General features: G+C 44.5%; 1 protein-coding gene across 5 annotated transcripts in view; it reads right to left on the reverse strand.

The window, feature by feature from the left end:
* The window catches only part of ATRNL1 (attractin like 1), a 1086620-nt gene that overhangs the window by 195206 nt on the left and 864026 nt on the right, over positions 1 to 27388 (reverse strand). For all 5 annotated transcript variants that reach the window (XM_073354269.2, XM_073354267.2, XM_073354264.2 and 2 more), the window contains one exon: positions 11729 to 11836. In XM_073354269.2, the coding sequence (XP_073210370.2) occupies positions 11729 to 11836 (108 nt within the window). The remainder of the gene's footprint in view (positions 1 to 11728; positions 11837 to 27388) is intronic.

The following is a 27388-nucleotide window of genomic DNA, read 5'->3' on the forward strand; positions in this document are numbered from 1 at the left end:
AGGAAGGAGAATGATCTCTCTTCCTCCTGGGGGTGGCATCAGATCCTGGCCAAGGACCATTGGCTTGCTAGAGTTCCTAAGGTGTCTGAGGGGCCGGAGAATATGTGGAGGTCCCAAGCGCCGAAGGGGACCTCCTGGCCTGCTCCATACCATGCAGCCTGAGGCACAAGATCCTTACCACCTGCATTCTTTTCTTGAACAATCTGCAGATGGAGCACCATTTTTAACGTGTCCTTCTTACAAGCACAACAAGCACTATGTGTGGGAGTTGCTATTGGGAAGAGCCACCCCACATGATGAACAATGTTTAAATCCTGGTGAGGACATCTCACAAGGATAACTATCTATCCTAAAACTAAGTTGCTATTAAGCTAACTGCTAACTATATACAAGAAAATCCTGGGAAAACTGAGATACAAAAGTGTGAAGTAATAACCACACAGAATGTTCTGACTCAAGCCGCCGGTGTAAAAAGGAATTGAGGGGAGTCGGGACGGCGCTGGCCCTAAATAGACAAAGGTGGGGCTAAGGGCCACAGCGAGTGAGTGCTGCCCCTATGGGCAATGCTAAGCAAAGTTCTCTGGCTCTGGTACACTGGGCATGTGCACGCCTGAGTGAAATGCTCATCAGCAACCACTTGAAGAAGAATATTTTTTTGCAATAGAATTCATATTCAAAGAATTTTGTTTATTTAATTTGGTTATATTCATAGCAAAACAATGACCTACAATATGTCTTTTAATATCAGATGAAAATATGTTTGGTGTAAAATATAAAAAATAGACAGTCTACTGCAGCTATATCCACAAGGCTGTGATCTCATAAAATGCCTTAAACAAAGCAGACTCTTTTGGTTCATGTAGTGGAGATTATAAAAGAATAGCTCAACCTTGTTTATTTGTTTTATCCCAAATGGTGTTTGAGATTCAATGGGCGACTTTTTCTGATCTAGTACCAAACAGATACCTCACTATGTTACTGGGGTGGGTTGGGGGTGGGGGTGGGGTACTTTTGATTCTCTTTGCATCAGAATTTTTAGAAATAGTTATTACAAAAAAAAATTGTTACTGTATAATTTTCTCCCTACTGCAAGATGACTTTAATGACACAGCAAACAGTAAGGTGTTTGTGGTACTGAAATAATTCAAGTCTTTTATAAATACTTCAGTTTAGCTTTTACTTTCAGAACAATAACCTGATTTATAAGCTCCAGCTGGTTCAATATTTACTCATTTAAAAAAAGTATTTTACAGGCTTGGGCACTTGAGATTACAAGCTGACAACAGGCGTCCCCCCTAAATTTATTAGTTTCTTGCTGAAAGCTGGACAAGAAAGATATGCACAAGGTCATAATGCAAAGTATACTATATAAGGAAAAGCCCTTGGAAAGTAACTTTTTTTGTTTAATGAAATCGTACCAAAGAGAACATGTAGCACAGATAAACTAAGTGAAAGCCTTATTTCATTCATACAGCTTCACACGACTGAACAATAATGTTTTACAGTCTGTTGTGAGAAAATGTATGGACTTGGAAAATATACTGTATTTGGAACAGGAAGCAAGCACAGAACTCATACTTTTTTTTCTCTCGCTTTTTTTTTTATTAAAAAAAAGAGCTAACCCTAATACAAAGCTACTGAACTGATCTTCCCGGCTCCACCAGAGTCCAATTGCCTTTATTACATACACCTTAATACAGTAGATAATACACAAAATCCCTCGATCCCCAAAGCAGCTTTACAAGCAGAAAACCCCATAGATTCCTCTTTTGAAAAACAAAATATAGAAAAAACAATACCATTAGTGCCTCAGTTCTGGTTTGGTCGATTTTCTTCCAACTTCTAACAATTTTATGACCTTTTAAATAATCGACAACTGTTCAGAGTTACCACTAAAATATATTGACCTGTTAAACTAACTCAGTATGCACAGCTTCCGACTCTGCATTGCCAGTATCAATGAGTTCACAGTCATTTCAGACTTGAATTTAACTTGACAGCAGTTTATGGAATGCTGAAACTCCAGTGAGAACTGGCATAACCTATCAGAGTATCTACTACAATCATGTTGGTAAGTTACTTGAGGAGAATTAAAAAGAAGCTACATTTTTTATTTGTTGGTTGAACGCCATGACATGACAACTACAAGTGATCTAATAGTTGCTTCTGTCCATTGTAGTCTCAATATATATTGCGGTTGACAGGAAGTGCAGAGACTCATGTTCAGAGTAAGAGCATAACACTCAACTAAATGTAAAGGTAATTAAAGGGCATAGCACTCTCATCTAAAGGTAATTAAATACTACAAGTCACCAGAAAACAAACAACAATATACAATAGCTAGTACCAACTGAAGAGAGGGAAAACAGTGAAAGTCATTTTCATCTCTAAAAAAAGAAAAGGAGTACTTGTGGCACCTTAGAGACTAACCAATTTATTTGAGCATGAGCTTTCGTGAGCTACAGCTCACTTCATCAGATGTTTACCGTGGAAACTGCAGCAGACTTTATATACACACAGAAATCATGAAACAATACCTCCTCCCACCCCACTGTCCTGCTGGTAATAGCTTATCTAAAGTGATCAACAGGTGGGCCATTTCCAGCACAAATCCAGGTTTTCTCACCCTCCACCCCCCCACACAAATTCACTCTCCTGCTGGTGCTAGCCCATCCAAAGTGACAGCTCTTTACATAATCAAGTCGGGCTATTTCCTGCATAGATCAAGGTTTTCTCACATCCCCCCCACCCCCATACATTTGTGTGGGGGGGTGGAGGGTGAGAAAACCTGGATTTGTGCTGGAAATGGCCCACCTGTTGATCACTTTAGATAAGCTATTACCAGCAGGACAGTGGGGTGGGAGGAGGTATTGTTTCATGATTTCTGTGTGTATATAAAGTCTGCTGCAGTTTCCACGGTAAACATCTGATGAAGTGAGCTGTAGCTCACGAAAGCTCATGCTCAAATAAATTGGTTAGTCTCTAAGGTGCCACAAGTACTCCTTTTCTTTTTGCGAATACAGACTAACACGGCTGTTCCTCTGAAAATTTTCATCTCTGTCTCTCTTTATAAAAAGAGCAACTCCATATTTCAAGGTTAGTAACACATATACATCATCATGTCATATTAATTTTTAAAGAGCTGATGTACACAAAAACCATTAGGATAGACACTCTCTTGATCTAACAAATTACCTTACTGACCGAGGAAATCACTGGGATAGACTATTCCCCTGTTAAGTAATGGCCTGTGCAGATTAGGTTTATGGTGTTATGTACAGAGACACACAGTCCAACTTCATAGCAGATGTAGGAGAATTTCAACTTACATTCTCTTTATTTACCCTGGTGTTATTATTCATTTCCATACTTTGGTGTGTTCAGTTGAAAACTGATCTGGAGGAGTCTCACTGCCATGTATTTACTATATCCCAAGGCAAGATTCCCATGCACATGCTTTGTTACATCTCTCATTTATATAGCAGCAGCCCTGGAGGTAGAGATACATATCTTTTGCTTTGAACTCAGTGAACCTTGTATCTTTCTAATGAAATAAGACGTTGGCAGCATTCTACTTATTAATTCTAGTGAATATAGGACATCTACAATGTCATTTATTCACAAAGTTTACACATATACACACCCAGACACACACAATTTTCTTATGCTTGAAAACAATCAGATAACATATTTTGATTCTGTTAATTCAGAAATATCCACAAACCAATAATTTAATTAATAAACTCTACTCTTACCATATCAAAATTGCTGAAACACCTACATTTAATCAATCAACCAAAATTTCTGCTAATTGTTCCAGTCGAGCATGAAATTTGTTGGCAATTCTGTTCAACCCAAATCCTATATTTCCAGCCAAGCAATTTTTGTAGCAATTATATAGTATGTGTGCAAAATAAACATTGTGAGGCAGCGGGATACCTTTTGATAAACAATCTGAACACAAATAGACATTTAGAACTGAAAGTAAATTCACAGATCTTATAGACTATATAGTTAACATGAAGCAGCTTTATGGGGCTATTAATATTAAAATATTAGGGACTGATTCTCATTTACACCAGCCTATTACCCTCTCTTTTCAGGTATCTCTACACTGTCACTCAAAGGTAAATAAATAATCAGGCCCTAGCTCTCTGAATTTCAAAAGTGTGTTCTCTGCAGGCTTAGAAATTGGATAAATAATAGAACATTATAGATTATAAAATTGTAAGTTCATTTTCCAAAGTTAGGTGCATGAACTTTACCAAGACATGTACCAGTTTTCAGACAAGCAGGTTTTTAACAAAAATCAAAATCACAATGATATTGTCCTATTTATAAGGTGATACAGGGTAAAAAGGGTGAATTAGGCAACTTTTTCCAGGCAGACATTCACTATAAATAGATTTCTTATATGCCAAAAAAGGGAAATAATATTTTAAAATTTGAAATATTGTTGACCTGATTGCAGGCTACAGGCTTCACTTTTTTCACTTTGTGTTTAACAGAAGTGGTACATAGGATACAAGTCATCATAACTCTGTAACCAGCATGCACAGTATCTAGATTAATTCTCTGCTTTGAGCAATAGACTCAGTACTTTCATATATGTCTAGATATAAATCTAAAGAGAGCAGCAAAACATTTATGCCAGTTTAAGGTCATTAGGTCTTAGCAGTGTTATGTTACTGCACTTTTAGACACAACAAATCCTGCATCTTGGCAAGGGCTTTGACTAGATGACCCCTGCAGTCCCTTCTAACCCTGTGGCTCTATGATTCTATGATTGTACATGACCACCGTACCTGGAAATAAATACAGTGTGAAACCTATTAAATTTAATTTTAAGACAAACACTTCTTATGATTTTTCTCTTGTATAGAAAAATATAAAGTACATTGTATGAGGGAGGAGTTCTTAGAGGGATTAAATTGTTCTCTTCCTAGGTGAGTGCTCTACTATAATAAAAGAATGATCTTATATATTTACTTTTTATATAGCATCCTTCATAGACCATATGACAAAAGGCTATTCAGAGAGAATCAGTCATTAGCTAAAGCGAAAAGAAAGGTTTTAAAGCAAGATTTAAAATAAAGTGACTCAGTAGTCTGGGAGACAGAAAGTTTTCCACATAAATGAGGCAGCACAATTGAAAGGGTGACTTCTAGCCATGCAGTTTTACAGGAAAAAGAGAGAAAACAAAGACTGGATGAACAGAGGGAGTGGGCAGAGGAGTAGGCACAGCATGTTAGAGGGCAAAGTGTCCAACAAAGCAGTGTAAGTGCGGTAAAGCTGAAAGGCAATTCTGAATTGGATTTGGATATGGTAGAAAGCCAGAAAAAAGTGAGAGAATAAGCTGATATAGTTTCCTTTTTCTTGTGGCAGGAGTGTCATCTGACCACATTATTCTGGACCCAAGAAGTTTAGAGTGCATGTATTTAGAAGGACCTCAAAATATGGTAGTACAATAGTCAAGACAAGGAATAGTTAAGGCATGAATCAGGATTTTAGAAGGAAAAAAGATCAGGGTTAAGACTATTACATCATGGTCCAGACAGGACACTAAGCTGATTTACAGTCAAATGTGGTGTCAGAGGAAAAAACAAAGTTCAGGGACAAAGATGACTCTACAGTTGTGACCTTGCAAGAAAAATGTGGGTATGAGACAAGGAAAACGTTAGCAGAAATAGTGCCGCTGGATAAAGAGGGAATTTGAAATACTTAATAGTAGAAAAACATGGTGTAGCCAGGACTGTCAAGAGAGAGAAAAAATAAGGGGAAATGGAAAATTCAAAAAGGAAGTGTACAGAAAGGAAAATTAGAAGTCATTTACATATAAATTGTCCAAGGTAGAAACTAGCTATGAATCATCCTAGAAGGAGACAAGCAAAGGGCCTGATTCTCAATTACATTAAGGCCATTTTACCCAAATCTGGCAGGGTAAAGGGGCCTTAAAGTGGGAGTAAACAATATTTACTTAAGGTCACTCTACGCTGTCAAAGCAGTGTAATGTTGTGTAAGCACAGAAGACAATGAGGAACATGATGTTCAATGACAGAGCAATGTCTGGAGCAATCCAAAGTGGATGGAGACAAGAAGAAATAATCCTCCTCCTAGAATGAAAGTGAACTGATTAGAGAAAGAAGATTCAAACTATGAGAGGAGAGTTTTGGAAACACCAGCTGCTTCATCAAAATAAAGTGTAATGCTGATAAAGCATGCTACCAGCTTAATTTTGTACAAAATAATCAAGTATGCTTAGGTTGTGCTTTTTAAAATTGCTCATTAAATTATTCAAATTAAACAAGAAAGTAAACCCAGTTTAACTGGATTTGTTTGCAAAGCCAGTTAAAAAAACCCCAACACTTTATTGGCAAGGGGAAACAATAAATAGCCTATTAGAATAAACTTCAATTATCAAAAATCACAAAGCCCAACTACTGGATCTTATTGTACTTTAGCAAATCACCCTTATTTCTTAATAGTCATTTATAGCAAAATTACAGTCACTGGACTGTAGGCAAGGATTCTAACTTTCCCATTGAACTAAATGGGAAACATTTTGATCTTTGCCTTAGAACTACAATGACTCCTTGAAATTAAAAACCATTCAATGTACTGTAAATGCTTCTAACTGCTGAATAAAGGAAATAAGACTAGATGTTCTTTTAATTCTATAATTCTTGAGCCCCCCTTAACTTGACAGAAGTAATTAAATGTGTACATGGAAATCTGAAGTGCCTACAAGGGGTTCAGTTAGTTACTAAGGGTGGGATCTACAAAGGGGCTTCAGCATTGCAACGCTGAGCACAACAGGGCCTAGAAAAATCAGTATTGTTCCTGTGATACACAAAGCCGAGTTAGGCACTTAGGCTCCCGGAAAAGATAAATGTGGGGAGATAGGCACCTAGGAATGTAATCCATGAAAGCCAGCACTCTAAGAGGGAAGCTGCATAAGGTAGCCAGTAGGAGATGCCAGCCAGAGGAGTGTGTGCTAAGCCCACCCCTCTCATGGAGATAGGTGCCTAGGTCCAGGCTGCAGGAAGATGCCTAGCTCTGCTTAGCAATCCATGTATGGAGCCCAGCCACCTGGAGTCAGATGGCTTAGATGCCGAAGCTGCTTCTTGTGGCAATGAGTTGGGCACCTGCCTCACTCTATGCAGCGGCAGTGGTTGCGGCAGCACCCACCTTATAACTTATGTCCCAGTGGTTAGAGCACTTGGCTGTGATGTGGGAGACCCAGGTTCAATTCCCGCCCCCTCTCTGCCAGAGGGGGAGAAAACCTTTGAATAGGTGTCTCCCACTTCTCAGGAGAGTGCTCTAACCCTGTTGAAGCAGTTCCACTGTGGATAAACAATGAAAGAGTGATTGGAGCATGAGGTCTGGACTCAGCGCCTCCCAGGCAGAGCCCTAATCACTAGACTACACAGTCATCCTCCCTCCCTCTTTCTGTTCTAACAAGTGTTTAATTATTTATCCAAAGTCAAACAGTCATTGGAGGCATCACCACCACCTGCTTTGGATGGATTTTGAATGGGACCCAATCCAGTAGGCAACCTCTGAGCATGCCTGCCAGATTGGGCCCCACATGTGACTTAGGCGGCCGAATGCCTGTCTTCCCCGGGTTTATGAATCACTCTGGGGCTTAGGCAAGAGATAGGCATCCAGATGCCCAAAGGGAGGCAGCAGTGCACATGCTAAAAGGCTGAGACTTAAGTGCCTAGGGAACTTTTACTTTGAAAACGTCAGTGCTGAAGGAAGTTAGTTTCCTTCGGGGTTTGGTCTGAGTTTGGTGCCAAAACTGTGACTTAGGCGCCTAAGTACATTTATGGATCTGGGCCTAAGTGGCTACTGGAAATTCAACAAGTCTATGGGATGTGACTAAGAAGCTTACCGCACATTTATATAAAATAATATTAAATAAGGAGCATTGATTTGGCAAAAAACGATGTCCAGTTTATGAAGGGCAGAAACCAGATGTATATTTTTATTATAATGGGGCCAAATCCTTACTCAGCTCTTACTCAGGCAATGATCCTTTTTTCTTTGGCCTACAGTGGTATGGCAGTTTAGGGACCAATTAAATTATTATTGTATATGGTTTGTTTAGAATAGAGCTCACGGTGTGCTAAGTGCCTCGAGGCAGATATGAAGCTCACATTCTAAGGACAGAGCTTAGGAGGAATGGGAAACAACATATATAATTTAACTTAATTTACATGTCAGCTAGAACCACTGTAAGCAGCATGGTGGACGTGGGCCCTCAAAATGGACTTGTACGTGGAAGGAGCAGAGGCCTGGCAAATGAGTTCAGAATCTAAAGAGTCCCTAAATGGTTTAGCGATTGTAATGGAAGTAAAAGGATGGATCTTGGATTGAGTGAGGAGCAAGAAGCAAGAGGATTTGGAAATGGCCTGGCTGTGTGGAGTAAAGAAGTTATAGGAGTCAAAATAACCCTCAGACTGTGGAGTTGAGTGATGGGAAGTATGATATTGTTATTAACATTGACAGTTAAGGGGAATGGGAGGGAAGATAAGTAGTTTGGTTTTGGCTATGTTAAGTTTAAGGGAATGATGAGACATCCAAAAGGAAATGCCAGAGAGACAGGTCAAGATGACAGATTGGATGAAAGGCAATATATCAGTGTTGTAGAGGTAGATTTTCTGAATCATCAGCACAGAGGTGGCAGTTGAAGGTGCATGAATAGATGAGACAACCTAGAGATAGGGTGTAAAGCGGACAGAGCAGTGGCCAGTGATAAAGCCCTGGAAAAGCCCCATAAGCTGTGAGAGACAGAAGGAAGAAGATGCTGAGTAAATGGACATAGAGGATGATGGACAGTATCAGAAAAGTACACTGATGATGTTGAGGAGGAGATAATGATAAACAGAGTCAAAAACAGCAGAAAAAATAATGAGGATTAAGCATGTCCATCAAAGTTGGTTTTTCAGTACTTTGTACTCAGCTATTGCAAATGCAGGTGGTTGTAAAAAAGGCACAAGGATGATCAAAGTCCATGGAATTCTATTTTTGCTATTTGAACCAGTTATTTATTTTAAATACGGAGACTGGCCAAACAGTACCAAAAGTCTCAAATTATAAGACATATTTTTGCAAATTCTAGATAAAAATGACAATCTTGCAAAATAAAACCTTACAATGGAGCAGCTGCTTGGCATATTTTTAAATGCAATTTGCACAAAAAGATAGGATCCAATGAAATGTCACTATATCACACTGGAAGTACTGTGTATACATGCAGATGTATTGACACTGTACTCAATCATCAATATTAATGCACAGTACTCATGTAAATTCACAACATCATGTAAGCTAGACAATACTAATGAGCCGTATTCTTACTGTGCAATTTGAGTGGGAGACCTGCAGTACTGTATGTAATGGTTGCACCGACATTATATTGTGCCCAAAGGACCAACGGATCAATACAATGTCATTGGAAGCGCTAGAGTTATTACAGTGTCAATAAAAGAATAGACACTGTGTCATTGACTTTATATCTGGTCCAAAGCACCCATGAATCAGACACAATGTCAATGGAAGGTTGGGGCAGGGGTTGCAATGAAAACATCTCACAGTTATCGACATTATAATTGGAGCTCTTAGTATGTCAATGTAAGTGCCATTACAACATTTTTTGGGGGGGAAGTTACTGTATATTTTTTTCATTTTTATTTTATATAATTAATTAAAACTTTAGAAGAAAACATCTAACATTAATTGCTATATTTTCTTCTATGACATTTTTTATTTAGCAACTAATGGAGGTATATAATTAAAGGAACACAATGTGCATTAATAGCATAGTAATATTAAAATAATGTTGGGAATTTAACTTAATCCAACAAAAACGGAACTGTGGCTGCTGATCTATTTTTATTGTGTCCTTTTGTATTTAAGTATTGCAGTGCAGCTATCCATACACTTATCTAAATCCCCTTATAACTTAATAGAAAGCTGAGAATCAAGAACAGAGTGGCAGCTGTAACTTTTATTACCTTGCTTTGTAAGTTCAAGATAGACCTATAATGTAATTTTAATATCCCTCTTTCTTACACAGTAGATGCATGGGCCAATCAATAAATTGCATCATTTTCATTTAATCTTCAGTACCACATTGTTTTAGTACAGACTACAGTGTACTGTAATGCTAGGAAAACTTTGAATAGTCTCCATTCTGTGAGTGTGTGTGTGTGTTTGTGTATATATATCAGACAAAATAAAACTCACAGTGAGTACGAAAACAATTACCAGAACATGCTTAGAGTAGGAGAGAAAAAAAACCTGTAAAAACATAACTGAAGTATTTCAGCTTCCACCTCCATTAGTTGCTAAATAAAAGATGTCATAGAAGAAAACATAGCCATTAATGTTAAATGTTTACTTCTAAAGTTTTAATTAAATCAGCAGTATGAAAACAGTCAAAGTTAGGAATCCCCACCTTCCACCCATTCTTTACTCACCCTAAAAAAGAACAGAGCTAAAAGGTTCTCAAACAGAATTACACAAACTTCAAAATGTCAATTAACTTGAAACTACAGCACAGGGATCTGAGTCTTAAGTCTCAGTAACTGGAAGCTTCTTCCGTTTCAAGACAAGGGAAAAGTGTAAGGCTGCTGAAGGTGGGGCACTGAGTGCTACAATGTTTGGTCACAAAATAGCAAAGCTTCTTGGCAAGCATAGTGAATTTTTATGTATTACATATTCAAAGTACCCAAATTATGTTAGCAAGAACAATTACTATTGCCTCCTATCTAGTAGTAGGAGAGAGCACCTCAATTTGATAAGTGCTCAATAGATGATTTTTTCACATTATCCACTCCTCCAAGAACCTTAGAGGTCTGACAGACTGTTTTTAATCTTCCATTGAAGGAGGCTATTTAGAAAAGCAAGAGAAGCTTTAAATTTAAGAGGAACTGCCAATAATTCTGGAAAAATTTCAGTTATCCCACCTCACTCCCAAGTTTCACCATAAATAAGATAAAGTAATAACCGTGAACATAATATTGTAAATAAACATAAAGAAATACAGGAAATATAATCTACCAAAAAGGCACCCTTGATTATATATTCATTATTATCCTCACGTTATTCTCTCTCTATTTTCAGGTGAAATTTCCAGAATCCATTTCATGCATTATTGCACTATTCCAATACTGCATTGCCTTGCATATTATGATTTCTCTTTCAGTGTATTGCATTTACAATAAAAGGATGTAATAATATAGCTATTGACCACATGAAAACGTTCTATATATTGTGTCCTTTAAACCTCACAAATAAAACAATATTGAAATTCAACTCACAGCGTTTTGGGTTTTTTTGTTTTTTACAGTAATCTCTGTTAATTAAGATAGATGTGAACTGTTAACTAGAGAGCGCTGTGTACTCTAAGGACTAAACTTAAGGTTTGTTTCCTCATTTATACCTGTATCTTAAATTCCTTCGGCACTCATCCGTCAAGAAAGGGCTGCCAGATGAACTGACTGTCACTCTAGCCTAGGCTAATAGTTTCTCCAGTGGCTTTTGTTACAACACATGTCATACTATTAAAACTATGCTCCTTGAAAATGGCATAACATATGTAGCTGAGACTTGTCAGCTCCAGGTAATCAGACTCCCCTTGGTTTCAGAAGCAGATGCAGATGAGACTAGCAATATAAATATGCAAATCACAATGGTCCCTTGTCAGCACCACTGTTCCTACCTTTAATGACCCTCGTAGAAAGTCTGTTTGCTCAGCTCCTACTTCCAGTGCTACATCGACAGAAGCAAAGGGGCGGCTGGCCATCTGCTGTCGCTCCCGCATAAGTTGCTAATGGGGGAAAAATGATGTTTTAACAAAGCATTTTAAAAAATAATGTAAAAGTATTCATCTGTTTTACTTTACATCCAATTACAATGTAACAATATAGGTAGCATGCATGTAGCCATATCTATAATGTTAAAGATAGAAATTATTACATTATCACCACAGAACATTTATTTGAGGGCTAAAACGAGAGAGCATTTGTTGTCTACAAACAGCCTTTCCCCCCTCAGGTCAACTGAAATGTACTCCAAATAAATGCCCGTGTTCCTGGCCACTCAAAATAACATAGGTGTTTCTCTAAGTTGGGAGCAAATATGTCAAATGGGAGGAAAAGATAGTTATTGGAAGTCTGACTTCATTGATAAATCAGAGAATGAACACCTGCCAAGAATAAGTCCATTCAGCCTTCAAATTCCCCATGCTTTTGTACTGAAGCCAGACAGAGTTATTAGTGTCAGTGCTTACAATTATATATAGCAGCTCTTCTCCAATTATTTAAACATGAAGAATACAGTGTTGGTATTGGGGAGCTTGTGCCAACATGCTGAAAAACTCAGTTATGCTCATATAGTTCCTTGTGCATATGCCAGTGAGCACATAAGTCTCAACCAATACCACAAAGCTAATTTATATTTCTTCCTCAACCTGTAATTATAATACTCATTAAACCATGATGAATAAAAATGATGACCAGAACAAGATATTACAACTTTTACTTATCTGGTTCTGTGTGACTAATAAAAGCTCTATTAAATATTTAAAGTTGTGCAATTAAAGCTGGGTTCTCCTTCAAATGAAGACGATGTGACAGCATCTAGAAAAAGCAAAATGCTTGCAAAAATGCTTAATGAGAAAAGATCTAGGTTCCATTTTCTTGGGTTTTTTTGTCTACTATTTCCTTGCATAGCTTAAAATATTAGATATTGGCCTTTGAATGTAAATGCTGTCAGCACTGTGACATACTGTTCATAAAATTCCCTTTGAGATAATAAAGGGTATACAATCAAATACCTGAAGGCAGCTTATTATTTAATGCTCTTGATTTAATGCCTATTATAATGCTGCAAAGTACATTCATAACATTTCTCATGCATTTTTGTTCTCTATTTGTATTTTAATTTTTTCTCATAAATATAAAATACCATTGTTGACATTAAAATGAAAATAATGCGACTGTCACCTGGCTGATAACCAGTATAATCCTAAGTTCTGATCATGTCTATGTGCACGGCACCTTGTAGGAAGCATTTGCAGAATTGGGCCCCTCATTTGTCATGTCCTTTGAATAACTGATAGGTCTGTGGGCAAAACTACATACTGTATATTCAGACTGAACAAAAGCATATTTTGAATATCTAGATTATTAAAAACAGACAAATAATTCATTTAAAAAGAACTCAGAAAGCTCTCAGTCAATAATTACTATTAATCAATATTGTGTATTCAAAGATTTTACAGCCAGAAAGGATGAATATGATCTTTTAATCTGGTCTCCAGCATAACAGAGACCATAGAATTTTACTTAGTAAAACTATTAAATTACTGGGTGCTAAGTTCACCATCTCTATCTCCTTTCTCTGTTTTCTCATAAAACACCACTACACAGGGCCTACAGCCATTGCAGTTTTACAAGTGATGTCACTGGAACGAGGAGCGGGCCCATAATTTAATCTGAAGAAAGTTAATGTCTTTATAAAAACACATACAAAAGTATAATTGTAACATATACCTTGATATCACACCTGACCCCATTAAAAAAAAACCACACACACACACACAAAACCAAACCAAACCAGAACTCTCTTCTCAAATGTTTAAAGGCTGATTGATTGTGGGAAGTCAACGACAAATTTTTAAATCCTTCAAATATCACTCCTTTTACTGCCTGACTTATCAGTGCAGCCAGAAATCACCTAATCAGGTTGCTTTTTCAGCTCAAACCTCCCTGGTATGGGAAAGAAAATTCTGAGGACAATCATAACTAACTTTACTCTAAGAGTTTGTGTCCAGAGATGATATATGGATTCAATTACTAATTTTATAACCAAAAAGAATTATTTTTAAAAAACCTTTTTATTTAGGCAAAGTTACAATAAAATGTTAATATATACATCATACATTATTTATTCAGGATCAGATTATTACTAAATGAACAATTATTTTTTGAAGTACAAAATGAAACAAAGCTTCTCAGATACAAAATAACATATGCTGATATCTAAGCAGCAACATTACTATTATTATTATCTAAGTCAGCAAACTTATTATTATTATTTGTCATTTCTACTATGCCCCCATGGGTGTGACTGGCATGTTACAAACAATAGGTCCCTGCCCCAAAGAGCGTAAAGTGTGCATTTACTAGAGTACAGATAAGAATGCCAAAGCGCAGAAGGATATGGGAAGCAAGAGGATTTCAATGCTAAAAGATCATGGGATATGATTTGTTGTACACACAGCTTTTTAAAAATATATTAATATATTGTCACTTCACAGTAAGTCAGTCAAAAGGGCGGCAGGGTGGCGAGAAGATGAAACTAAAAGGACACTAAGAGACGTGAGCCTTCAGGAAGGATATGAAGGAGGAGAGGGAGGGAAGAAAGTGCCAACCTCATTCTGGCTATGTGGTTAGTACAAGTCAGTATTGGACTCTTTATTCACCTCAGGCTGTGTGGAATATGTTCTCCCCCCAACAATATCATAACAGTGATGGACTAGGGAAGTTATGTAACATTTTTTAACATACTGTGACAGGGTCGGGCCAGATGGCTACAGAAGAGTGACAGGAAGCAGACATATTAGCCCCAGGTTAAGTAGGTCCCTTTTCCCTGGGTAAGGTAATAGGGAAGGTTTTTTGTTTTTTCTTTTTCAAACAGAAAAGAAGTTTAATTTGTAACACTTACAAAGAATTACCAATAAAAACAGAACAAACTATGCAACAAAACAACGCAAACAGAAGGTATAACACAGCAGCTTTCAGGAGGGAGAAGTGTTCAGGCTAGCCTGGGCCCAAAGCGGGGGGGCTTCCTCGACACTCGTGGTCTTCCACCCTCCTGAGTTACCTGGTGGCCTAGAGCGGGGGGGCTTCCTCGACACTCGTGGTCTTCCACCCCCTCGAGTTACCTAGTGCCGCGCCCAGTGTCACCGATCCTCCCACTCCTGAGAGTGCCCGGCAAGATGGGCATGGCTGCGGGGTGGGTGGTTTAGGGGTGGGGGGCGTAGACACCCATGTATTATAGGACCCCTCCTAGATGACAGTAATGATGGTATCCACAGCGGCAATGGCTGGGGCTGGCGTCTCTCACTCTTCCCCTCAATCAAAGGGTCAGACGGACGGAACCAGACAGGGTCACCAAGCAGAGAACCCCGGACAGCGTCCACCACTCCTCGAAGGCATCAAGGGAGTCGGTGGACGCCGCCCAGAGGAACTCTGCCTGGATACGTGAATGTACTGAGGATCGTAAAAAGGCCCTACAATCGCAGGACGCTTCATGGGCCCACCTCCCCTCTCTGGTTTTATAAATGGCTGTTTTAGCCAAGGCTAGGAGGAGGTTAACCAGGAGGTCTCGCGATTTTGTGGGGCCATGGATGGGGAGTGTATAGATAAAAAGGTGAGGGGAGAAGTGAAGCCAAAAGTGCAATAGAATATTTGTGAGGAGCCGGAAAAGGGGCTGCAATCTGGCACACTCTAGATATATGTGCGCCAGGGTTTCCCTTACACTACAAAAAGGGCAAGTATCCGGGATGGGGGTAAACCGTGTCAGAAACACGCCCGTGCTCACAGCTCCGTGAAGGAGCCGCCAACTGATGTCCCTGACGGGCCTCGAGACCAAGGTGGAATACAGGCTGGCCCACCAACGTTGCTCACCCTCCAAGGGTGGCAGGAGGTCCCGCCACTTTGTATTGGGGTGGGACACCAGAGTGTGGGCGTGAAGCATGAGTGTGTATATAAATAATTCCGTGGTGCGATTTGAAAACTGACCGGCTGCAGTTCATGCAGCTGGCTTGCAGTGAAAGGGTGAGGGGTTTGTTGGGATCGGCAGGGTAGGGGCCCAATGGAAAGGTCCGGCGGGCCTGGGGTAGAGGATGGGCGGGGTGCGCCCTTGCGCAAGACTCGGTTAACATAAGCCCGAGCAGCGGGGGTCAAGGCGGCCTTCGCCTCCTGAAGTACGCGCCGGGGGGTACGAAGGCTGGAGAGCCCCATGCGCCGAGCGAGCGTCAGGGGATCCAGCCAATCTCTCCGGTCGTAATCCAGGAGGTCTCCGACCCTTGTGACTTCCGCCAGGACCAACCTCTGGCACACCGAGTGGGACTCCACCACCTGCACACGGAGTTGGGGATTGTGTAGCAGGGGCTCCGTGAGGAGATCTGCTCCCACGGTGGCCGCCACGGACCTGGTCATTAGAAACAGTTTCCAGGTCCGGAGGAGAGTCCTGGTAGAAGACTGGCAGCCCGGAGAGGTTTCGAGGAAAACCTCTCGGACAAAGATAAAAGAGCTGCCGGTCGTATCGGAGCCCTTGGAAGCGGCGCAGGAAGGCGTGCGCCAATATGCTCTACGTCGAACTACCTGCACGATAAAGGAGCCTCTGCAGGGCCTGGAGGCGGAAAATGCGGACCTGAGTGTACAGACACTTCAGGCCCTGCCCTCCGTCCTTCAGGGGTAAATGAAGAACTCCAACAGGGGCCAAGTGCATTGCTGACCAAAAGAACTCTAGAATCAATCTCCGGAGGTGGGTCAGGAAACCCGGGGCCGGGGTCAGGGTATTGAGCCGGTACCAGAGCGTGGACAGGACTAGTTGGTTAAGCACCAGTGCTCTCCCTCAGAGGGAGAGACATCGGAGTAGCCTCGTCCATTTCCGGATCCGCTCTATCACCCCGCCCTCTAAATTTTGCCAGTTCTCCGGTGGGGAAGGGTGCGTGGCGGAAAGGTAAACGCCGAGATAGAGCAGTGGACCCACACTCCACCAGATGGTCTGAAGCGCGGGTGGGAGGGAGCTTACCTGCCGCCAGTCCCCCACCGCCAAGCCAGAGCTCTTGACCCAGTTGACTCGGGCAGAGGAGGCTGCCGAATAGATGGCCTGGCATGCCTTCACTCGCGCCAAGTTGCCCGGGTCTTGGACCACAAGGAGTACGTTATCGGCGTACGCCGACAGGACCAGCCGCAGCTCCGGCTCCCGCAGCACCAACCCTGTCAACCTCCTGCGGAGGAGACAGAGGAAAGGCTCGATCGCCAGAGCGTACAGCTGGCCCGAGAGGGGGCACCCCTGCCGCACTCCTCGCCCGAAGCTGACCGGTTCGGTCAGGGTCCAGTTGAGCCTAACCAAACACTCCATGGAGGTGTACAGCACTCGGAGAAAACTCACAAACTGAGGTCCAAATCCAAATGCCTGCAGAGTGCTCAGGAGGTACCCATGGTCTACTCTATCGAACGCCTTCTCCTGATCAAGAGACAGGAGGGCGAACGACAGACCATCTCTCCGCCCGAGTTCCAAAAGGTCTCGGACTAGAAATAGGTTGTCAAAAATGCTGCAACCCGGGACAGTATAGGTCTGGTCTGGGTGGATCACGTCCGCCATCACGGACCCTAGCCACAGCGAGATTGCTTTCGCTACGATTTTGTAATCCGTGCTAAGGAGTGAGACGGGACGCCAGTTTCGTAAATCGCGGAGGTCCCCCTTCTTCGGCAACAAGGCGAGACCCGCTCGCCTGCACGACAGAGGGAGGACCCCGCTCTGCAAGGACTCAGCCCAGACAGTGACTAGGTCTGGGCCGAGGATGTCCCAGAACGCGCGGTAAAACTCCACAGTCAGCCCGTCCATGCCTGGAGATTTATTGGTGGGCATGCGACGGAGGGCTTCCGAGAACTTGGCCAGGGTGAGAAGCAGCTCTAGCTGGTCTCGGTCGCCCACGCTGACTGTGGGGAGTTCCTCCCAGAGCACCCCGCAAGCGCCAGGATCGGTCGGATCTGGGGAGAAAAGGCTTGTGTAGAAGTCACGGGCCCTCCAACACATCTCCTCTGGATCCGTGAGGGGTGTGCTGTCTTCCGCAAGAAGGCAGGTGACGTGTTTTTTGGCCCCCCTTGTTTTCTCCAGGGCATAGAAGAAGCGGGAGCTGCGGTCCATCTCCCGAAGGAGGTGGATGTGGGACCAAACGAAGGCACCTCGGGCCCGGTGGTCCTCGAGGGCCCGGAGCTCGTCCCGCTTCTCCCAGCACGCTCCGCAGAGGGACGGGTCCTCAGGGTTGGTGGCCAGGCGCCTCTCCATCTCTAAGACCTCCAGTTCCAACTGCTCTATAGCCGCATTTCTCCGTCGGCTGGTGCCCCGAGTGTAGTCACAGCAGAAGAGCTTGGCGCGTACCTTCCCTAGATCCCACCATTGCCGCACCGAGGGAAAGGCACGCCACTGCTCTCGCCAGGCCAGCCAAAACTCCCGGAAGGACGTCACGAAGCTCTCGTCCTCCAACAGGCTGTTGTTAAAGTGCCAATAGGCCGGCCCCAGTTTCTCTGCACGGAAGGAGACCGTAATGGTGGCTAAATGATGGTCAGAGAATGGGGCCAGCTGAATGGTGGAGGAGTGGGCCTGTGAAACATGGAAACGGGATAAGTAAATACAGTCCAACGGAGAGTGGTGTGACCGATGGGCCTCCACCCAGACAAAGGTGAACGTGGAAGTGTCATCTGGGTGATGGTCACGCCAGACGTCCACTAGGGAATGATGTTCGACTATTCCTCGAAGAATGTTCGCGGCAGCTGGGCTCGGCTTGGCTCCTGAGCGGTCCCGTTCCTTGAGGGTGGTGTTAAAGTCCCCTCCCATGACCAGGCACTCGTGCAAATCTAGGGTGCCGAGGAAGTCGGACACCTGCTGATAGAATTGTGGCTGCTTTGGGCTCGTTTGCGGGGCATAAATGTTAACAAGTTTGACCACGAGCCCCTCCATACGGCCTCGAAGGTGCAGCAGGTGGCCCGGCACGGCCTCAGTGACCCCTAGCACCTCGGGCCGTAGGGTGGGGGAGAACAGGGTCGCCACTCCAGCTTGCCAAGTCGTGAAGTGGCTAAAGTATACCCCGTCTCCCCACTCCAGCCGCCACCTGGCCTCGACGGTCGGGTCCATATGGGTCTCCTGCAGGAAAGCTACAGAATACCCCCTTTCCCAAAGGTAAGAGAGCACCTGGGACCTGCAGAGAGCCATCCTACAGCCCCTGGTGTTCAAGGTTGCAATAATGAGAGGTGTCATGCGGAGGGCTGGGGGGTTCTTATTGGTGGGGGTGTTCGTGGCCCCCGGCGGGTTGCACAGCAACCCGTGACCCATCCCGTGGATGAGTAAATCTTTTTGGAAGCCGTGGGCCCGCTCGTAGGCCACAGCACCGCGCTTTCCTTGCCCCCTGCCCTCCTTTATAAGGGCCCTTGTGGCCAGAAAAATTTGATCAAAGTCCCCTCATAGCTGAAGAGCTAGCTGTACCCTATTGCGGGCGCCACGGGTGTGTTCTAGGAACTTCCGTAGTGCATGCTGCAGCTCATGGGAGGGTGGGGTTATGATTTCCGGGGTGTTCCCTGGTGGGGCTCTTAATGCAGCCTCGTGGTCCGCTAAGGCGGGTAGGCAGGGTGCGGACCACCGATGGGGCGTCTGACAGGCTGGGGTTATTAAATCCATTTCACGCCTTGGGGTGGAAGGGGATGGCGGGGGAAAAATTGCAACTCCTAATGGGTCACAACTAGAAAGTGCAAAGACAGCTCCCCGGGGGGAATCTGCGGAAGGCGGGAAAGAAATAACCCCGGGGCGGCAATAGCATTGCAGGAGGAGGTGAATTGGGCAGGGACAGAGGTGGGGGCAGAGGTAAGACTCTGGGCTTCAGGAGGCAAGCAGCTAAAAGAAGGTGCCTCCTGAGCAAAGTCGAGGGTTAAGGGGTAAGGGAGGGGGCTCCCAGTGACGCTAGGCACTGGCTCCGTGGTGGTCTTGGCGGCCATGGCATCAGGTGGTGGACCACCTTCTGCGGGGCGCTCACCCAGGAAGGCAATTAGGGGGAGGGAGCATGGGGAAAGGGGGGCTGGGGTGAGGTTGCCCAGATCGAGGCCAGCTGGCAGTAGATCATCCTCTCCCTGGGTGACCGGGTTCAAATCTAGGGCCTCAATCTCCGCATACACAGAGGAGAGGCCAACTCCTGCTACCCCAGGGGCCTCTCCTCTAGGACCTGCCTCAACGGTCGCCTCGGGGTTCGCAGGGGGTTCGGGTGGTATCCGGGCAGAAGGAACTTCCTCAGGGGTCTTGGAGGGGAGGGTCTCTCGTGGAAGAGGGATTCTGCCCTCCAATGTCAGTCTGTCTTCCCCTCCCGACACCAGCGGATGGATCTCACTTGTGGCCCTAGCGGAAGGCTCAATATCAGTGCCTCCCTTCCTGGTCTTCCGGGGGGCTTCTGCATCGGATGGGTGCAGCAGAGCTTGAGCCTTCCACTTGCCTCGCTTCCCCTGGACTAGGGTCCAGCCCTCCATAGCGTCGTCTGGGGGTTGGTTAGCAGGGGTCATGTCGGGGGGGCGGAGGCAATGGTTCAGGAGTTTGGGGGGGGTAATGGTGAGGCAGCATGAGGGGCGGGGGGTTCTCCTTGGGGCGGGCCCTCTCCTATACCCGGTAATATCTTGGCCACACCCTCCTCCATAGCCTCTGCCGGATTGGTAATAGCAAGGGTGGGACTCCCTTGCTCGCCTGGGCGTTGTAGGGAAGGTGTTTCTTGGGCCCGGATGGGAGCAGCGGCGGGTCGAGTAGGAGGAGGGTTGGTTTCAGGCGCCGGGCGGCCAGGGGCGTCGGCAACAACGGAGCCAATGTCCTGCCGGGTCTCGGGTGCCCCTCCCCCCTGGGCCAAAGGGCAGTCTCTGCGGACATGCCCCACTGAGCGGCAGAGGTAGCACCGGGCCTCTCCAGTGGAATAAAAGACCCGATAGTGGGCTCCTTGGTAAGGGACTAGGAAGGACCCCTCAAGCGCCTCTCCATCATGCGCCGCCGCCGGCGGTAGAAGCTGCACTTGCCGGCGGAACGAAAGGACGTGACGGAGGGTGGGGTCCTTGCAGCCCAACGGGAGAGGGCTGATGACAGAGACAAGTTTCCCCAGGGTGGAAAGAGCGGGTAACAGGGCAGCATTGGGTAAGAAGGGAGGAACGGAGGTAAGGACGAGGCGAACGCCCAGGTCTTCTAACGGTTCTAGGGGGACAAACACCCCCTCCACCGTCAGGCCCCTCTCTACCGCCTCCTGGGTGGCAGCCTCCGAGGCTAAGAAGAAAACGACCTTCCCATACATCTTGGAGGCCGCCACAATAGCCGTGGGTCCTACCACCTTCGCCAACGCCTGCACGTATGTCTCCACGTGGGGCGAGGCGGGCACCAGGAGGCAACGGACGCTGTGCTTCCTGGTCAAGGCGGGGAAAGGGCCTCGGCCGCTGGTGATGGTGGCGGAGGCGGGGGGGGGCGAGATGACGAGGCAGCAGGCAGGGGGGAGCCCGCTGCCGCCCGGGCATACGTCCTGGGGGCCGGGGGAGGGACAATCGCAGAGCTGGTGGACGGAAACGCAGGGAGGGGCGCCACGGTTGATGACGAGGCCACAGCGGTGGGGGCAGCCCCTGCCATGGAGGGCTCAGTGGTTTTAGCGGGGCCCTTTCCTTTCCACCCGCCCTGGCCCTTCCGGCGAACCAGGGGGGGTTTCCTAGAATCTGGGTGGGCGGTGGGTGCAGCAGCAGCAGCAATCACCCTGGTGCCTCCTGCTACCGGTGCCCCAGCAGGGGGGGTGGCAAGTATCTTGACAATAGTGGTGGGGGGGTCCTTGGGGGTCGGGCAGGGGTGGTGGTGGGGGAGGGACAACTAATTTTGTTGAAGCAGTCTCGCCCCTCTCGTTCCCTGCCATTGTGAGCAGGGAGAGACAGGGAGACACCGGAAGGAGGAGGGGGAGGGGAGAAGCAGAGTAGCCCCTCCTTCCGCTAGGCTGCGGGCGGGGAGGGGGGTTAATGCCGAGGGGATTAGACTGGGGAGGGGGGGGGGGAACAAAAACGGGGTCCGGTAATAGGGGTAAGTTGTGGGATAAGCAATCCGGGGGGGGGGTGCAGACCCACACATGTTTGTCCAAAGAGTCTCGGTTGGTCGGCTATTATGTCCGGTCCGGAAGACAAAGTTCAAAGCGAACAGCTGGATCCGAAGGGAGATGGCAGGTTGCCAGCAGGGACAGACGGCGGGGGGGCCGTGACAGTTGTAATAACGATGGGGGGGTAGGGGCACCGATGGATCGAGGGTGGGGGTCTCCACGCCACACCCCCTGTGCCGCCACGAACGCAAGTAATCACAGTCAAACTCCCCCCCACGAGAGTATAATTCAGAAAATTACTCAGTCTTACGGCCCCTTCATGATGATTTATAGCTCTCCTGAATTATTTCTTCTGTCTGCTGAAATCTTCTTCTCCGACTGTGTTCCAAGGCTTCCGGCATGTTAAGAATGTTGTAAAGTCCGAGCTGCTGGCAAAACGGCTGGGTCTGGGGGTTTCCACTCTCCCCTCCAGACAGCAAATCGGCAATCTTCCCCCCCCTCCTCCGGGGGCTCAGCTGAGGCAAGTAGCTGCACCCGAAAGCAGGCGTGGGGGGGGGCAGGTGCTGGCGAAGGACGTAGACGGAAAAAAAAACAAAAAATCAAGAAAAAACAAAAAAGCGTCTGGCCCGGTCGAGGGGGGACTAAGGCAGGTGCAAAAAGTAAGAAAAATCCGGGCCAGGGGGCTTTAGGAAAGAACAGAAAGCAGATAGCTGAGGAGCAAGCAAAAGACGTTCCGTTTCCCAACAGGGAAGGTTCCAGAACAATCAGGAACTTTCTGGAAACAATTAAGGCAGACAGGCTGATTAGAACACCTGCAGCCAATCAAGAAGCTGCTAGAATCAATTAAGGCAGGCTAATCAGGGCACCTGGGTTTAAAAAGGAGCTCACTTCAGTTTGTGGCATGCATGCAAGGAGCTGGGAGCAAGAGGCGCAAGAAGCTGAGATTGAGAAGGCGTACTACTGGAAGACTGAGAAGTACAAGCATTATCAGACATCAGGAGGAAGGTCCTGTGGTGAGCATAAAGAAGGTGTTGGGAGGAGGCCATGGGGAAGTAGCCCAGGGAGTTGTAGCTGTCACGCAGATGTTACAGGAGCCACTGTAGACAGCTGCAATCCACAGGGCCCTGGGCTGGAACCTGGAGTAGAGGGCAGGCCTGGGTTCCTCCCATCCCTTCATCCCCCCCAACTCCCTACTTGATACCGGAGGAGTTGAACTGGACTGTGGGTTCCACCAGAGGGGAAGGTCTCTGGTGGCCTATTCCCCGATCCACTAGGTGGATCAGCAGAGACTGCGGGGATTGTTCTTCTTTCCTTTCCCCATGCTGGCCAGTGATGAGGCTAACTGAGTGAACGGCAGATTTGAGCCATGAAAGTGGCCAAACTGAGAACTGCCGTGAACCTGTGAGGCGAGCAAATCCACCAATAAGCGCAGGACCCACCAAGGCAGAGGAGGAACTTTGTCACAATCTACATGCAATATAGAAGAGGACCAAAAACTTTAGAAAGTGCCTCAACTTTTGAGATATCGCAAGGGGCCTGATTTTCATGAACTGCTGAGCAACCATCCTTTGACAATCAGCTTCTTTGATACGTCTCAAGGTGACCAAGCAAAAACGGAAGCACCCTGAAACATGAGTCATTTTTTTTAAAATCCTGGCATGGATATTTAAGTTGACTACCATTTCCTTTTCCAGTAATTCCTTGGGACAAATGAAAGATAAGGAACAAAGTTATACATTTATCATAACATGGTAAATTAGTGTCATACCACAAGAACGCATTTTAGTGCAAGAGTCATCCAGTGTCATTTGTTTGACTCAAAAAAGCTGTTCCATCAGGTTGTTCAAGATGTCTTATGAAATAAAGCTCAGCCAACCAAAATTGCTACACACATTATTTTAAGTTTATTTGAAAACATTATAACAAACAGCTATATTCCTACTGACTCAAAATAACTAACAGAATTTACTAAGAAACAACACAGAATTCATCTTTTAGTCTTCAAATATGAGCTCAAATAACAAACTCAAATATTAAATATAATTTTCTAGATTTATCTGATCATGTCAACCAAAAAAGCATCAAACCCATGATCAGAGTACAGCATAAAATTCTTATTAAGCAACAGAAACCAATTCTGCCTCTTTATCTGCTTCCTCTTAATCCATCCTGTGCTGTGTTTTTATCACTGATCCTGGAAGTCCCAGAATCTTGTGACATGACCTCAGCTAGGATTCAGCCCATTGGTTAACAGTTCATATTAGCTGTGGTTGCCTGTTTGGATATGAGTGAGGCCATTCAAGGATACAAGCCTTCATTTATATGTCAAAATCTGCCTCTTAATTAACATGATGGTTTGTTAATATACATTAGTCCTTCAAATGACTGTTTTGAAGTCACAAAAAACTGTATTCTAATTCGCAGATTGGTGGATTTTTGTGCGTGATATTTTAATCCTCCTTCTAAAGAGATGGCCAAATCCTAAAGTCATAAATTAATTCTCATGGAAACAAAACATTTGTTGACTTTGATGTTCATAAGAGTTTCAACTAAGGTCTTGTCTAAACACAAATATTGTACCATTTTAACTATACTGGTATAGTCAAAATGTTACAATCCCCTAGGGTGGATGTAGTTGTGCCCAGTGTTTATATATTTATAATTTATTCCCATATTAAAAGAAAAAGCCACATTGCTAGAAGGCAACTTTATGGTTGGGTAGCTTCTGAGGCCTTATCCACTCAGTTCCCAAGAACTCAGCCCAACTTCGAATTCATCACTGAGGTTTCTTTATTGCCATACAGTCAAACTACACTCAAGTTCATCAGGACAAGATGGGTATAGGGCATACCACACATCCAAAATTACAAAGAAACCCTCTTCCTTTATATACACATCACATAGCATTTACGATTAATTGGGCTTAACCAATCCCTGTACAGCATGCTCAGTCCTCACACTGTTGTGAGAAAACTGGATTTGACATAACTCGCAGCCATCTTGTGCTCTTAGCCCCCGTAAACTGGAAGCGAGGACACCTATAGAAATCATTTGGCCTTGCTTAGGCAGACAAAACAAAAACAGCTGCAAGCTGCAGTTTTACTGAATAAAAAAACAAAGTGAAAGGTCAGATTCATGAAAAGAGGGGGAAATGTAAAAAACTGACCTTAATTCTGGTTGTTTGTATTTGTAAGCTTTTTTTTGCTGAAGCTGCTTTGCTAATAAAAAAAAATTGTTATTGGCTGTTGCTAGGGAAACTGTTAGCCTATTAGGGGCGACTGTAAGTTATGTACTTTGTTTAAAAAAAAATTTATAAAAAGTTTAGTTAAAAAGTGTGCTTTGGAACAGCCGGAGGAAGCTTTTCTTTGGGCAAGGATCTGGCACCAAAACATCCCCAGCAGCTGGATGGAAGGAGGGCCTCCGGAAGGCTGCTGCTGATTCCTTGAAACCATCTCAGACTTTAGGTAAATATAAATGTTTTGGAATATTCTGAATTTACTGTGACAACATACGTGTGTGTGTGTGCTTAAGACCTAATAAAAAGTTGTTTTAGGTAAAAGCACTCTTGCTTGAACCCATAATTTATCAAACAAAAAAGCAGTGTCCCCATTAATTTATTCCTTTCACTGCCTAAAAAAAACCCCAACAGTTAAGTTATGACTACTTTGGTTTCTAAAAACCTTAGGTAACAGCATTACTAACCCTTTACCTTGTCTTTATGTTTCTGACTTATCAATTGTTATCTTGTCCATTGTAGATAGTTCCCTGTGTATTCCTTCTTATCTTAGCTATTACAGACATTCTGTCTCTTAGCTTACGGACCCATTTACCTATCTCAAATAGCACAGACATTCTGTTTTCAGCCCGCTGATCTATTACCTCCTTAATTCTGACTCCCAAGAAATGGGGCCTCACCTTATGTCCGATTATTCATGTCAAGCCAGGCCTACACTTTAGACCAGTATAATTGTCAAAGGGGTTGACTAGGGGTTGTATCAGTATTAACATTTTGGTAAATATCATACACCTAACCAAAATAGTTATATCAGTACAAAAACTGTGCAAATCGAGCAGTAAGGAAGACAAGCCCTTGAGCTGAGGTGCCAGAAAAGGGGAGTATAACTGATTTACACAGAATATTACATGAGCATCCCCTGCTTCCCCCATTACACATTTTTCTTTGAAGGGATGTGTGCACTCAGCTGTCAGACTTACCAGCATTTGAGGGACACATACACCCTGTCGACTCCTCTACTCCTCCAGATCGAGTAGGGGGAGTCGACAGGAGAGCATCTCCCATCTACATCACGTAGTGTGCGCACCACGGTAAGTAGGTCTAAGCTACGTCGATTTGAGTTATGCTTTTCACGTAACTCAAATTGCGTAGCTTAGATCGAATTTCCCCTGTCGTGTAGACAAGGCCTAACTCTTTGCTGAACCACAGGCCAGAGTTTAATTTTTTCAGGACTTCTAAAAACAGCATTACACAGAGTTAAATGCTTGAGGCTATCATGTATTAAACGCTGACAAATGGATGTAAATAGTGCCCAGTAAATTTCAAAGGAAGGATACCGTATGCTTTCTTAGTACCACAAACATTTAATACACACTCAATACATTGTAAATAGTGTTAAACACTGTAAATGTTATTTGGAATACTCTGAGTAACTTTTAAACCAAAGTTACTAGACAGTAAATCTACCACTGTTACTCACGTAGACTTCCCTCTTTTGTTTCCGTTACAAACATTCAAATATACGGTTTCAGCATAACATTTTTTTATACTTTAGCGCACACATCAAAACACATTCCCCTGTGATCTTCTGTCAAAGATGATATTTCAGTCTTGACAGTGTGACCATGGCATGTAGTATGGACTCTTCAGAGCTTGAGAACCGGCAGTGTCTCTGGGGGCTGGGGGGAAGCGGAGGGGTAGGGGGACTGAGAGAGAATCTGATTGCCTTCTATGATGAGATAAGTGGCCCTGTAGATATAGGGAAAGTGATGGACATGATATAGTTTCACTTTAGCAAAGCTTTTGATACTGTCTCCCACAGTATTCTTGGGAAAAGTACGGATTCTAAAGAAGTATGGATTGGATGCATGGACTATAAGGTGGCTAGAAAGCTGTCTAGATCATTGTGCTCAATGGGTAGTGATCAATGGCTTGATGTCTAGTTAGCAGAGTGCCCCAGGGATCGGTCCTGGGGCTGGTTTTGTTCAACATCTTCATTAATGATCTGGATGATGGGATGGATTGCACCCTCAGCAAGTCCGCAGATGACACTAAGCTAAGGGGAGAGGTAGATATGTTGGAGGGTAGGGATAGGGTCCAGAGTGATCTAGACATATTGGAGGATTGGGCCAAAAAAAATCTGAGGTTCAACAAGGACAAGTGAAGAGTCCTGCACAGAAGAATTCCATGCACTGCTAAAGGCTGGGGACCAACTCACTAAGCGGCATTTCTGCAGAAAAGGACCTGGGGATTACAGTGGA

This window comes from Lepidochelys kempii, chromosome 7 (genome assembly GCF_965140285.1).
Source record: "Lepidochelys kempii isolate rLepKem1 chromosome 7, rLepKem1.hap1, whole genome shotgun sequence".
NCBI lineage: Eukaryota > Metazoa > Chordata > Testudines > Cheloniidae > Lepidochelys > Lepidochelys kempii.